Source organism: Gopherus flavomarginatus, chromosome 4 (genome assembly GCF_025201925.1).
Source record: "Gopherus flavomarginatus isolate rGopFla2 chromosome 4, rGopFla2.mat.asm, whole genome shotgun sequence".
Classification (NCBI taxonomy): domain Eukaryota; kingdom Metazoa; phylum Chordata; order Testudines; family Testudinidae; genus Gopherus; species Gopherus flavomarginatus.
Genome location: NC_066620.1, coordinates 217,441,207 through 217,455,182, shown reverse-complemented (window position 1 = coordinate 217,455,182; position 13,976 = coordinate 217,441,207). Strand labels below are relative to the sequence as shown.

Genomic DNA, 13,976 nt, shown 5'->3' with positions numbered 1-13,976 from the left:
CATTAACTGAAGATTCCGGGTGGCTATGAAGCAGCAATAAGGGTTATTTACAGAGTTAAAGCAGGCAAACACACACACCAACCAGTTAGTCTTGGGTCTCAAAAGGTGGTAGAAGCTGCTGTAAGAAGCACGCTCTCTACATCCTGTAGGGCAAGCCCAGGCTGAGCAGCAGAGGAACCCTCACTTGTGCTTAGACATCCTTCCCTCGCAAGGTCCAAGCAGCATGGAGACACAGTTTCTTCTTGCCAGGGATTTTTATCCCCTTCCCCCAGAGCTCAAGGTGAGGCCAGGAGGTCTCATGTGTCTCCTTCGTGGGGCTGGAGGAGGCAGTTAACAAAGGCTTTGTTCTTGGAGAGTTCACAGTGCTCAGTGGACCGCCTTGGTGGACAGGATAGTGCCTTCTGTAGGAAGCCAGGATTTTCCATGGATTAATGCTGCTTTCTTGGGGTGGATGGCTTGCACCATTAAGTGTTTGCAATGCAAATCTGTACTACCACCTTGTCCCGTAGGGCACAGATGTCAGATGGGAGAGGAGCATCCTGCAGGTATCTCAAAATCAGAACACCTTGGTATAAATTTACCCCCTGTGTTAGCAGCACTAGCGCAGGTGAGAGCTCGGGGCCTTGGCATGAGTTGGCACCTGTTCTGTCAGCATCACAGTAGCAGTGCCAAGCAGATCTGTACAGAGTCATAAAGATTGCTCATAGAAATCAGACAATTCCCACAGCCCCCCTAGCCCCGATGGTGCCCCCCTTGGCAGGGTGGGGGCTCCCCAGCTCTGGGCTGCCAGTGCTGGGCTCACGGGCATCTTGGTGTGTTCCCCTAGGCACCGTGGCCATCTGGAACCTGCCCACCAAGTCCCTGCTGCAGCGTGTGCGCCAGGCCGATGGCTCCCTCAAGCTCTACCCCTTCAGGTGCTTCCTTGCCCACGACCATGCTGTCAGGAGCATCGAGTGGTGCAAAGTCAACAGGTGAGTGGTGGGGGCAGGTAGTGCCTGTCAGGGAGAGGCCCAGCCTGGCTAGGAGGGGCGGGGGAAGCGCGTTGCTTGCCCGGTTACCTGTAGAGGAACGGTGGGCCAGGCGTTTGAGCTGGCCCGGAAGTGCTGGCTCCCATGGGGGATGGGAGGTGTGGGGTTCTGAGCGCTGCTCCTCTTCTGGCTCTCAGCAACTTCCTGGTTACGGCGGGGAACGACCGGAAGATCAAGTTCTGGGACCTGCGGCGGCTCTACGAGCCCATCAACAGCATCAAGCGTTTCCTGACCACCGAGATCACCTGGCTGCTGCCCTACAATGGCGTCACTGTGGCCCAGGACAACTGCTATGCCTCGTGAGTGACCCTCCCTGTGCTGTGCCACGGCGTGGCTGGGCACCTGGCTTCTCCCCTGGGCTGAGCCTGCCGGGAGAGGGCAGCCTGCCAGCACCGGGCTCTCACTCGCACTTTCTTGCAGGTATGGACTGTGCGGAATCCACTATATTGATGCCGGCTACCTGGGTTTCAAGGCCTATTTTGTGGCCCCGCGCAAGGGGACTGTGTGGGTAAGAGCTGGTGGGGGGAGGGCTCAGGGTCCTGGGCTGCTTGGGGCCGGCTGCGGGCTCCTGTGCTCTGCTGGGTTTGGCTCCCGGGGACACGCTGTGCTGCCTGGAGCAGGGCCCCTGGCTCCCACTTGGTCGGAGCCTGCGGCGGGGTGGAGCCGGGGCCAGCCCAGCCCTGCCACGTGGGCATCTCTCTGACTTGGTGGCTGAGGCCTGCCGGGGCACCTCTGTCTCGGAGCAGGGCCTGTGCTGACACCTTTGCTCCCCTCTCCCTGGGCAGAGCATCTCCAGCTCCGACTGGCTGAACACTGTGGCGGCCGGGGACATCACTGGGGAGCTGCTGGCGGCGGTGCTGCCAGACCTGGCCATGAACCCGCTCAACATCAAACGGCCTTCGGAGCGCAGATTTGTAAGTCTCTCTCCTTGGGGGAGCAGCCCAGTGGGCTGAGAACACAGCTCTGGAGTGAATAGCATGCGACGGGGGCAGGGGCCGTGGGGCTCAGGGGCTGAACCGAGTGGGGGGACCATAGAGTTGGGTGGCCCATGGGGCTGGGACGAGTGGGGTGGGGGGGTGAGCTGCTGGGAGGACCATGGGGCTGGGGGCAGTGGTGCGTGAGGGGCTATGGGGCACAAGGCAAGTACCGGACTGTGTCCCTGGGAGCGAGGGGCCCTGTGGGCATAGCAGCAGGGCTGGGGGCAGGGCTGTGGCAGCTGAGGGAATAAAGGGGACAGATGTGTTAACATGACCTGGCCCCCATCCAGCCCTGACCTGAGGCCTCGCCCTGTGGTGTCCATGGCCCCGCCTGTAACGACCTCTGATTAAGGAACAGTCGGCTGGCCCCAACCACCGTCTGCTGGCCCCTGGCGAGGTTGGGAAGGGGAAGCCCCTGGTAAGACCGTCCCTTGGCCAGAGCTGCCGTGGTGTGGGGCTGGGCGGCAGTGTCTTCTCGGCCCCTCTCTGGCTGCCCTGGTCAGGAACCTCTCAGGGTCGGGACGAGGGCCTGGGGGGCAGCAAGGATGGTGCCGTAGCCTCCCCCATTCCTACAGCTGCCCTGGTTCCCCACAGCTCTTCCTTCGCCAGCCCCACAGCGCTGGGGGGAGCAGCCTAGCCCCTTGTTACCGTGCCCAGTGTCTGACAGACCCGTTTTCACTCACTACCTTCCAGCGCCCCAGCTGGCAGCACCGTCCTTGGCCCTTGGTTTGACTTCAGACAGGAGCCATGGTGAGGCCCCGTTGTCACCCCAGGCCCTGCTCCCCTGGGGAACAGCGGCCCCAGCCAAGTCCTGGGGGTGGGAGCGGTGTGGCCCTGCCCTCAGGAAGTGTCTCCTCTCCAGCCCATCTACAAAGCGGATCTGGTGCCCTGCGGCTCTGTGGGAGGCGAGGAGGAGCCGAGGCCGAAGAGCAGGATGTACGGCGAGATGACGAAGGAGCATTGCCTCCGCTTCCAGGATACAGACCTGGTACAGGCCCCGGCTGGGACAACCCAGGGAGCCCCTTTGTCTCTGCCCGCCTGTGTGTGTGTGTGTGTGTGGGGGGGGGGGGGGCGGCTTTCTGCTCCCCTCCTCCTCTGCGTGTGTGTGTGTGGGGGGCGGCTTTCTGCTCCCCTCCTCCTCTGCGTGTGTGTGTGGGGGGGGTGGCTTTCTGCTCCCCTCCTCCTCTGTGCGTGTGTGTGGGGGCTTTCTGCTTCCCTCCACCTCTGTGCGTGTGTGGGGGGCGACTTTCTGCTCCCCTCCTCCTCTGTGCGTGTGTGTGTGGGGGGGGGGGGGCGGCTTTCTGCTCCCCTCCTCCTGTGTGTGTGTGTGGGGGGGGTTTCTGCTCCCCTCCTCTGTGCGTGTGTGTGTGGGGACTTTCTGCTCCCCTCCTCCTCTATGCATGTGGGGGGGCTTTCTGCTCCCCTCCTCCTGTGTGTGTGGGGGGGCTTTCTGCTCCCCTCCTCCTCTGTGTGTGAGGGGGGGCTTTCTGCTCCCCTCCTCCTCTGTGTGTGAGGGGGGGCTTTCTGCTCCCCTCCTCCTCTGTGCGTGTGTGTGTGGGGGCTTTCTGCTCCCCTCCTCCTCTGTGCGTGTATGTGTGGGGGCTTTCTGCTCCCCTCCTCCTCTATGCATGTGGGGGGGGGGGCTTTCTGCTCCCCTCCATCTCTGTGTGTGTGTGGGGGGCGGCTTTCTGCTCCCTTCCTCCTGTGTGTGTGTGTGACGGGGGGCTTTCTGCTCCCCTCCTCCTCTGTGTGTGTGTGTGTGGGGGGGCTTTCTGCTCTCCTCCTCTGTGTGTGTGTGTGTGTGGGGGGGCTTTCTGCTCCCCTCCTCTGTGTGTGTGTGTGTAGGGGGCGGCTTTCTGCTCCCCTCCTCCTCTGTGTGTGTGTGGGGGGGCTTTCTGCTCCCCTCCTCCTCTGTGCGTGTGTAGGGGGCGGCTTTCTGCTCCCCTCCTCCTCTGTGCGTGTGTGTGTGTGGGGGGGCGGCTTTCTGCTCCCCTCCTCCTCTGTGTGTGTGTGGGGGGGCTTTCTGCTCCCCTCCTCCTCTGTGCGTGTGTAGGGGGCGGCTTTCTGCTCCCCTCCTCCTCTGTGCGTGTGTGTGTGTGGGGGGCTTTCTGCTCCCCTCCTCCTCTGTGCGTGTGGGGGGGGGCTTTCTGCTCCCCTCCTCCTTTGTGCGTGTGTGTGTGTGGGGGGGGCTTTCTGCTCCCATTCTCCTCTGTGTGTGTGTGGGGGGGTGCGGCTTTCTGCTCCCCTCCTCCTCTGCGTGTGGGGGGGGGGCTTTCTGCTCCCCTCTTCCTCTGCGTGTGTGTGTGGGGGGGCGGCTTTCTGCTCCCATTCTCCTCCTCCTGTGTGTGGGGGGGGGGCTTTCTGCTCCCCTCCTCCTCTGTGCGTGTTTGTGTGGGGGGGCGGCTTTCTGCTCCCCTCCTCCTCTGTGCGTGTGTGTGGGGGGGGGGCTTTCTGCTCCCATTCTCCTCCTCCTGTGTGTGTGGGGGCTTTCTGCTCCCCTCCCCCTCCTCTGTGTGTGGGGGGGGCTTTTTGCTCCCCTCCCCCTCCTCTGTGTGTGGAGGGGGCTTTTTGCTCCCCTCCCCCTCCTGTGTGTGTGTGGGGGAGGGGGGGCTTTCTGCTCCCCTCCTCCTCCTGTGTGTGTGTGTGTGTGTGTGAGGGGGGTTACTCTCTGCTCCCCTCCTCCTCCTGTGTGTGTGGGGCTCTCTTCTCCCCTCCCCCTCCCGTATGTGTGCTGAGAGCCAGTGCAGAGCCCTACCCACAAGGCCGCATGGCCCGTGGGCCTGCCCCTCGCCCGCAGCCCTGCTGGGCTGTGCAGGCTGGCTGGGCGCCCCACAGTGCTCCGAGCTGTGAGCGTTCGGGCCCCTGTGTTCATGGCTAGCTGGGGCCCAGGGTCAGACACCCACCTTGGCCCCAGTTTGCCCTTCCGGGGGCACGGCCCCAGCGCCCTGCTCACTCTGTACCCTGCCCCCCCCCAGCGCAGCTTCCGAAACTTCTTCAGCCGGCAGCCCATGCGCAGGATGCACGAGCAGGAGGTGAAGGCCGAGCTGAGCCTGGACCGCATGCAGCTGGAGTCCATCCACAAGGTGAGCCCGGCCGCTGCTCCCCCCACTGTCCCCGTCCCAGCAGGATCTCCCTGCACTCTCTTTTAGAGCCTTGCGGGGGGGGCGGGGTGCTGGGGGGCAGGGCTGGACCCCAGGGGACTTGGGGGTGGGACCTGGCTCAGCCCAGGTAGGATCCCCCCAGGCTGCAGCCGGAGCCCCTTGCCACCCACTGCACAGTGCGAGGTGGAGATGCAGAGTATGTGGGGCAGGGCTGGGATGGGGCAGGAGACCTGAAGCCACCGGCCTCTGGGCTGTTGAGCCCCCCCCGACCCCCCCAGCTGGGGCAGGGCCAAGGGCAGCCCAGGGGGCCCCAGGACATGCAGCAGGGGCAGCCCGCGGGAGGTGGCCGTGCAGCAGGCCTGTCTATCCCATAGGGCGGGGGCCGAGCAGCCCCTCACAGTCGGAAGGATGAGCTGTGACCCCCTATCCTGTTCAGACCTGCTGTTGCGACAGCTGGTGACCCCCCCACACACACACTCTCACTCGGCCCCCACCCCTGTGAGCTGCCTGACTCTCCTCTCCCGGCAGGTTCGCTTCAGCCCCAACCTGGACTCTCACGGCTGGCTGGTGTCGGGTGGCCAGTCGGGCATCGTACGGGCGCACTGCCTGGTGGGGCTCACCTCCCCGGTGGGCCACAAGCTGCTCCAGGAGTGCCGGGCCCAGTTCAGCGCCATGGACGGGGACAGGCCGGAGAGCCCCAGCGGCAGGCTTGCCGAGCACGGCCTCCTGCAGGAACAGTAGCCACCTGTCTGCCTGGCCAGAGCCCTGCACGGGGAGCTGCCTCCAGGCTGCAGCGCCTTCCAGGGGTCACCAGGCCTGGGAGGAGACTGCAGCAGCCCAGCCAGGGTCCCTCCTCCAGGCCCCCAGGCTTGGGACCGGTTCAGTGCATCATGCAGCCTGCCTCTCCCATCTGTCCCCCGCGGGGTGCGGGCATGGGCCTGAGCGCCACAGGGACAGGCTGGCTGGCTGGGCGAGCTGTGGCTAGCCCCTTCTGCTGTCCGCTTGACCCAGCCTGTGAGCCAGAGCAGAACTGTGCAGGGGCCTCTCACCCACCTATGGGGAGTGGTGGGGGCTGACACTCTGTGCAGGGGCCCCTCACCTGGCCCTGGAAGTCATCGGCGGGGCTGACACTCTGTGCAGGGGCCGCTCACCTGGCCCTGGAAATGGGAGGGGGCTGACGCTCTGTGCAGGGGCCCCTCACCTGGCCCTAGAAGTCAGCAGGAGGGGGCGGGGGGGATTGATGCTCTGTGCAGGGGCCCCTCACCTGGCCCTGGAAGTGGGAGGGGGCTGAAGCTCTGTGCAGGGGCCCCTCACCTGGCCCTGGAAGTCAGCGGGGGTGGGGAGGGGGGCTGATGCTCTGTGCAGGGGCCCCTCACCTGGCCCTGGAAGTCAGGGGGGGCTGATGCTCTGTGCAGGGGCCCCTTCCCCCGGGGTGATCCCGTGTGTGTGTAGCATTGTGGTTTTGTGCCTGTTGCTGTCTGGTCGTCGCCTGGCTCCCAGCGTCTGGCTCAGGCACCTCCTGCAGGCCCAGGCACGGGTGCCTGTGGGCACCGGGGAGAGGCTGCAGAGCAGCTGTGGGGCTGGGCCCAGGCTGTACGAGCAGCGCCTTGCACCCAGGCCAGGAGCCGAGAACTCGCTCACATTGAGCTGCTGTGATCTTAACTGTTCAATAAAGTGTTTGTTTTTTAAAGGGTCCTCGTGGTTTTCTGCTCCTTGGAGCAGGATGGGTGGAGCACTGCATGGGGCTGGTGGGGAGCAGAGGTGGGGGGCACTGGGTGCATGGGGTGCCTGGGGGGACTGGTGGGGAGGTGGCAGGGGGGTGCTGTGCTGGGTGGGGCTGGTAGGTTGCTATCAAGGGGGCACTGGGCAGGGCTGGAAGGGAGCAGACGGGGGGTAAGGCGCCAGGCAGGGAGCAGGGTGGGGTGCTGGGCGGGTGGGGCACCAGCAGGGCTGACACAGAGCAGGGGGGCACTGGATGGGGTTGGTAGGGAGCAGTCGGGGGGGTAAGGTACCAGGCAGGGAGTGTGGGGGGGGTGCTGGGTGAGCAGGGCGCTGCGTGGGGCTGGTGTGGAGCAGACGTGCCCCACTTGCTGCCTTGTGCTCTGGGAGGCCAATAGCCTTGTCCCCCAGTGAAGGGCAGGCTTGGGGCCCCCTGCTGCGGCGAAGGCCGAGCCCTGGTGCTGTCAGAGCTGGGGCAGCTTGCTGGCTGGGAGGGGCAGTGTGGGCCCCACTCCCCAGGCAAAGGCACATGAGCCCCCTAACCCCACCCTGTGCTGCGTGTAGCCCGCCCAGCCCACAAACAGCAGCAAAGATCACGGGGGGCTTGTCTGAGGGGGACAGTTTATTGGAGTCCTTGGTGGTGTCTCCGCTGCCTTCGCGTCTGGATGCAGGTTCCTCCCCCAGATGAGCACAGACAGACGCTGACGGACGGACGGACGGCACGGGGTGACGGACAGCGACACAGGGCCCACGCGGGGCAACACTGACAAAGCCGTGACACGGGCTGGGGGAGCACAGTGGGGGCAGCACCGGGGTGGGTTAAGCAGAGCAGGGGCAGCACAGTGGGGGCAGTACTGGGGAGGGTAAGCAGAGCGGGGGCAGTACTGGGGCTGGGGCAATATGGGGGGGGTTAAGCAGAGCGGGTGCAGCACTTGGGGGGGTTAAAGCAGAGCGGGGGCAGCACAGCGGGGGCAGTACTGGGGGAGGGTAAGCAGAGCGGGGGCCGTACCGGGGGGGGGGACAGCACAGCGGGGGCAATACCGGGAGGGTTAAGCAGAGCAGGGGCAGTACCGGGGGAAGGGTAAGCAGAGTCGGGGCATGCGGGTGGGAAGGGACGCTCCAGAGCCAGCTCTCTCCCTGGCTTGCTCAGGGAGGCAGAACTGCTCCCATCACAGCAGCCGGACGGGGAGTTCCCGGCTTGGGCCTCTTGGCCCCTCCTAGGGCAGGGCAGCGCCCAGCACTTTCCTGGATCCCCAGGCCAGAAAGGTCTCGTCATCTATTCTGAGCCCCTGCATCATGCAGGCCAGAGACCTGCCCTAGGGCCGAGCACTTAGAACATCCCGTCGACCCATGGGATGTTCCCATGGGTCATTCCCCTCACCGTGTACATCTCTGCTCCAGTCCCTGTCTGGCTTCCGTTTCCAGCCCTAGGCCTGTGTTCGACCCTCCTTGGCCAGACTGACGAGCCCACTGTTAAATATTTGTTCCCCATGTCGGTACTTACAGCCTGGGCTCAAGTCACTCCTTCACCCTCTCTGCTAGGCTAAATCAATGGAGTTCCTGGAGTCTAGCATTATAGGCAGGTTTTCTAATCCCTTAATGATTCTCAGGGGTCTTCTCTGCCCCCTCTCCAGTTTACCAACCTCCTTCCTGAACTGTGGGCCCCAGAACTGGACAGGGGATCCCATCTGCGGTCACACCGATGCCAAATACAAAGAGAAAGTAACCGACTTCTACTCGAAAGTCCTGTTTGTGCAGCCCAGGGTCCCATTCGCTCTTTTGGCCACAGCATCCCACTGAGAGCTCACGTTAGAACATAGAACTGACCAGACCGGGTCAGACCACGGGTCCATCCAGCCCAGTGTTCTGTCTGCCAGAGGGAATGAACAGAACAGGGAATCGTCCAGTGATCCCTCCCCCGTCGCCCCTTCCCAGCACCTGGCAAACTGGTCTAGAGTGCCCTGAACATGGCGCTGTGACCCTGCCCGGCTCGACTGATGGCTCTGTCCTCCAGACTGGATCGAACGCCTTTTGAACCCACCCACAACGTCCCCTGGCAGCGCGTTCCACAGCTTGAGTGTGCGTGGTGTGAACTTCCTCGCGGTGCTTTTCAACCTGCTGCCTGTCAACGGCATTGGGTGACCCCCCCCCCAGTTGTTGGGTTAGAAGGAGTAACTCACGCTGCCTGATTCACTCTCTCCACCCATCACCATTTTACAGACCTCTGGCGTATCCCCCGTAGTCGCCTCTTTGCCAAGCTGAACGGCCCCGTCTGGTTAATCTCCCCTCAGACACAAGCTGTTCCACCCTCGAATCATTTGTGTTGCCCTTCCCTGTACAACGTCTGTCCCGCTTGCGCTGGGTGCCCAGCTCTGTGCGCAGGATTCAAGCTGTGGGCGGCCCCCGGATTTGTAAAGTGGCACAGGATATTTTCTGTATATCGATCCCTTTCCTGAGGGGTCCCAATGTTGTTCACTTTTTTTGAGTGCTGCTGCTGCCGTTCTGTCGTCCAGGCGCCCAGCTTTGTAACGCTTCCCCATCTGCTCTGGACGGAACGAGACGTCCTGTGCCCAAGGGCATGAGCAGGGTGCACACAAGCCCTCACGCCTGGCAAGTGGCTGTGGCTCATCCTGGAGCAGGTGGGATGGGGGGGGGGTCTGGGGTTTGCCTGCCCGTGGGTGGGAGGGGCTGCTTCCCTGGCCTGGGCACTGAGCAGCTGCTGCCAGCAGGAATCCAGCTTCCTTGTCCACTTCCCCTCCCCACCAGCATTGGGGCCACGCCCCATGCTGGGTCACACCCCGCCGGCACTGGGGCCACGCCCCATCCTGGGTCACACCCCGCCAGCACTGGGGGTCACGCCCCGCTCTGGGTGACACCTCGCCGGCACTGGGGTCATGCCCCAGAAGTGCTGCTGGCAGGGGGCTGCCAGGGAGGGGTTCTAAGCAGGGAGCCCGGGTGGGGACAAATGCCCTTCTCTGGGGTTCCTGGCAGCCCCCCCACCCTGCGCTCAGATGGGTGTGGCAGGGAGCATGACAGACACTGCAGGCTGCTGCACGGGAGTGTGAGCCAAGAGCCCCCAGCCAGGCCCCTGTGGCTTAGAGGGCTGGCGCCCCCCCCCAACCAAGGCAGGGCTGGGCTGCTGGGGCGGGAGGGGGCCGTCTGGCTCGCTAACTCCCCACACGGCTTGGGGGCGGTGTGGCAGTCAGCTGCAGTAACTAGTGGCCTGATGCTGCCCTGACCGCCCCAGGACCAGTCCCTCAGCAGGCTTGGGCAAGAGAGACTGGAACTGGAAAAGGTTCAGAAAAGGGCTGAGGTGAGATTAACCAGCCGGGGACTCTTCAGCTTGCCAAAGAGACAAGTACGGGGGAATCTGACAGAGGGCTAGAAGATCGTGACTGGTGGGGAGAGAGTGAAGTGTTGTTTGCTCCTCATAACACAGGGCCTAGGGGGTCACCACATGAAATGAACAAGCAGCAGGTTGAAAAACAAACACAGGGCAGTATTTCCTCACCCAGTGCACAGTCAACCTGTGGAACTCCTTGCCAGGGGATGTTGTGAAGGCCCAGACTAGGACAGGGTTCAAACAAGAACTGGATAAGTTCATGGAGGACAGGTCCATCAATGGCTATTAGCCAGGCTGGGCAGGGATGGTGTCCCAGCCTCTGTTTGCCAGGAGCTGGGAATGGGCGACGGGGGATGGGTCACTTGGTGACGTAGGCGCCGACTCCGTGGATGCTCCGGGGCTGCTCCAGGAAAAAAATAGGTGGGTGCAAGTTCCTCTCCTGCCCCTGCTCCACCACCAGCTCCTCTGCCTCCTCCCCCCGAGTGCACCGCGTCCCCGCTCCTCCGCCTCCCGCCCAGCGCTTCCCGCCCAGCTGCAGCCAAACAGCTGTTTGCATGCTCGGGGGGTGGGGGGAGAAGTCGGAATGTGGCATGCTCAGGGGAGGAGGCGGGGAAGAGGTGTGGCCAGGGCAGTGTTTTGGGGAAGGGGGTAGGATGGGGGTGAGGCAGGGCTAGGGCCTCATGGAAGGGGTGGCATAGGGGTGGGGCACAGGGGGGTCAAGCACCCCCCGAGAAAGAGGGAAAGTCAGCACCTGGGCTTGCTGAGTCCCTGTTCTGTTGATTCTCTGTGGGGCACCTGGCACTGGCTGGAGACCTGGCTAGAGTGACCCTTGGTCTGACCCACTGTGGCCGTTGCTAAGTAAGGAGCAGGACGGAGTACAGCAGGAATAGGTTAGTGCCCGTGGGCGGGCGCAGGGCCCCAGCACAGCAGCTGCGGGAGCAGCACCAGGGCAGAGCTGCCCCGGCCCGGGGTGCAGTGAGTCTGGCGCCCTCACCCTGCAGGGGGCGCTCTGCAGCGCACCCCACTGCGCAAAGGCAGGCTGCCTGGATGGGCCCCGGGGCGGTGGCTCCCCCAGTTCCCAAGAACTCACCAGAGGCAGATGGGGAGAAGAGTCCCAGCAGGGCCCCTCTGCCCGAGCTCCAGCTGCCCCACAGCTCTCCCCCACCTGTGGGGGACAGCCCCTGGGTCAGTGTGGGTGAGGCTCTTGCACCCCATTGGCAGTGGAAAGAGCCAAGGTTAAGGCCTGGTGGGGCAGCCCCACAGCCAGCTGGCTGGACGTGGGGGGCCTGCTGGGCAGAGCAGAGGCTCGGGGCTGGGGCGTCTCCATCTCTGGTGCCGAGCGCTGCAGGCCTGGTGCTCAGTCCCGGGGGTCCTGGCACTGGCGGCAGGCGGCCATGTCCTCCAGGTACCGCTCCACCTGCACCGTGCACGAGACAAAGCCAAAGGTGCTCTGCAGCTGGGCGGTGGCTTCCTGCAGCACGTCTTCCACGTCCGCGCCGGCACCTGCAGGCAAAGGGGGCAGCCCAGCCCCCTGTGAGCGTCGCTTGGGAGGGGCCCGCAGGGACTATGTGCTGGGGGCGGGGCTTAAAGGGACCATCTGTCAGGGTGGGGCCTGCAGGGACCAGGTCCTGGGGGCGGGGCCTGCAGGAATCATACCGTGGGGGCAAGGCATGCAGGGAGCACATGTCAGGGTGGAACATGCAAGGACCCCGTCCCTGGTGGGATGGGGGGCAGGGACCCCATTCTGGTAGGGGGAGGGGTCAGGTGGGGGGGGCGGCGGAGGACTCACCGACTGCCACGTGCACAGACACCATGTGGTGGCTGAGGGTCAAGGTCCAGAGGTGCAGGTTGTGGGCGTCCTTCACGTCCTTCACGGCCAGCAGCACGTCCTTCACTGCACTGAACTCGACACCCCGTGGCGCCCCTGCGGCCAAACAGGGAGGGTGAGCCTGGCACCGGGGCAGCCCAGCTCCTGGGGGTTCAGGTGGGCGGCTCCCCCAGCCTGGCAGGGCTCCAGCCCTGGCACAGGGGCTCCCCAGGGCTCTCTGGAGGGGACGCCAGAGCGGCATTAGAGCAGGCTGCGGAGGGAGCGGCCAGGCTGTCCTGGGATGGCTCCATGGAGCCTGTGAGTGTGGGGGCAGGAGATGAAGGGGAATCACTGGGTGGCTGGAACGGGCGGGCGGGGCGCTGGGGGCATGGAGAGGACTGTGCTGGGCTCAGGGACTCGCTGGGCAGCCAGGACCTAGGGGCTGCCCCACCCCCCAGCAGAGCTAAGATGAGGTATGTCCCCCTGTCATAAACAGATAAGTATCAGAGGGTAGCCGTGTTAGTCTGGATCTGTAAAAGCAGCAAAGAATCCTGTGGCACCTTATAGACTAACAGACGTTTTGGAGCATGAGCTTTCGTGGGTGAATACCCACTTCCTCAGATGCATGTAATGGAAATATCCAGGGGCAGGTATATATATGCTAGCAAGCAAGCTAGAGTTAACGAGGTCAGTTCAATCAGGGAGGATGAGGCCCTGTTCTAGCAGTTGAGGTGTGAAAACCAAGAGAGGAGAAACTGGTTCTGTAATTGGCAAGCCATTCACAGTCTTTGTTCAATCCTGAGCTGATGGTGTCAAATTTGCAGATGAACTGAAGCTCAGCAGTTTCTCTTTGAAGTCTGGTCCTGAAGTTTTTTTGCTGCAGGATGGCCACCTTAAGGTCTGCTATAGTGTGGCCAGGGAGGTTGAAGTGTTCTCCTACAGGTTTTTGTATATTGCCATTCCTAATGTCTGATTTGTGTCCATTTATCCTTTTCCGTGGAGACTGTCCAGTTTGGCCGATGTACATAGCAGAGGGGCATTGCTGGCATATGATGGCGTATATTACATTGGTGGATGTGCAGGTGAATGAACCAGTGATGGTGTGGCTGATCTGGTTAGGTCCTGTGATGGTGTCGCTGGTGTAGATATGTGGGCAGAGTTGGCATTGAGGTTTGTTGCATGGATTGGTTCCTGAGCTAGAGTTATTATGGTGTGGTGTGCAGTTACTGGTGAGAATATGTTTCAGGTTGGCAGGTTGTCTGTGGGCAAGGATTGGCCTGCCACCCAAGGCCTGTGAAAGTGTGGGATCATTGTCCAGGATGGACAATGGAAAAGGATAAATGGACACAAATCAGACATTAGGAATGGCAATATACAAAAACCTGTAGGAGAGCACTTCAACCTCCCTGGCCACACTATAGCAGACCTTAAGGTGGCCATCCTGCAGCAAAAAAACTTCAGGACCAGACTTCAAAGAGAAACTGCTGAGCTTCAGTTCATCTGCAAATTTGACACCATCAGCTCAGGATTGAACAAAGACTGTGAATGGCTTGCCAATTACAGAACCAGTTTCTCCTCTCTTGGTTTTCACACTTCAACTGCTAGAACAGGGCCTCATCCTCCCTGATTGAACTGACCTCGTTATCTCTAGCTTGCTTGCTAGCACACATATATATACCTGCCCCTGGATATTTCCATTACATGCATCTGAGGAAGTGGGTATTCACCCACGAAAGCTCATGCTCCAAAACGTCTGTTAGTCTATAAGGTGCCACAGGATTCTTTGCTGCATAAACAGATAAGTAAGAGTTAATAGAACAGAAGTGCTTCATGTCTCTTTTGCCTGTAAAGGGTTAACAAGATCAGTGAGCCTGGCTGTCACCTGACCAGAGGAGCAATCAGGGGACAGGAGACTTTCAAATCTTGAGGGAGGGAAGTTTTTGTGTGTGCTGCTAGTGTTTGGTTGTTGTTCACTCTGGGGGCTCAGAGGGATCAGACGTG

General features: G+C 62.3%; 2 protein-coding genes across 7 annotated transcripts in view; one reads left to right on the top strand and one right to left on the bottom strand.

Annotated features, from left to right (window-relative positions):
* GTF3C2 (general transcription factor IIIC subunit 2) overlaps window positions 1-6,796 on the top strand; it is a 41,888-nt gene extending 35,092 nt beyond the window's left edge. For 2 of the 6 annotated variants that reach the window (XR_007774140.1, XR_007774142.1), the window contains exons 12-19: window positions 827-971; window positions 1,166-1,327; window positions 1,449-1,536; window positions 1,814-1,942; window positions 2,868-2,993; window positions 4,986-5,088; window positions 5,635-6,240; window positions 6,400-6,796. Coding sequence is in view for 3 of the 6 variants with exons in the window: in XM_050951666.1 (XP_050807623.1) it covers window positions 827-971; window positions 1,166-1,327; window positions 1,449-1,536; window positions 1,814-1,942; window positions 2,868-2,993; window positions 4,986-5,088; window positions 5,635-6,182 (1,301 nt within the window). In the remaining 3 variants the exon portion in view is untranslated. The other 4 variants (XR_007774141.1, XM_050951666.1, XM_050951667.1 and 1 more) reach the window with 4 other exon arrangements.
* A 4,661-nt stretch (window positions 6,797-11,457) lies between these two features.
* SLC30A3 (solute carrier family 30 member 3) overlaps window positions 11,458-13,976 on the bottom strand; it is a 30,225-nt gene continuing 27,706 nt past the window's right edge. Inside the window, exons 7-8 of the mRNA XM_050948982.1 lie at window positions 11,958-12,092; window positions 11,458-11,671 (exon numbers count right to left, since the gene is read on the bottom strand). Coding sequence (XP_050804939.1) covers window positions 11,526-11,671; window positions 11,958-12,092 — 281 coding nt within the window. The 3' untranslated portion in view covers window positions 11,458-11,525. The remainder of the gene's footprint in view (window positions 11,672-11,957; window positions 12,093-13,976) is intronic.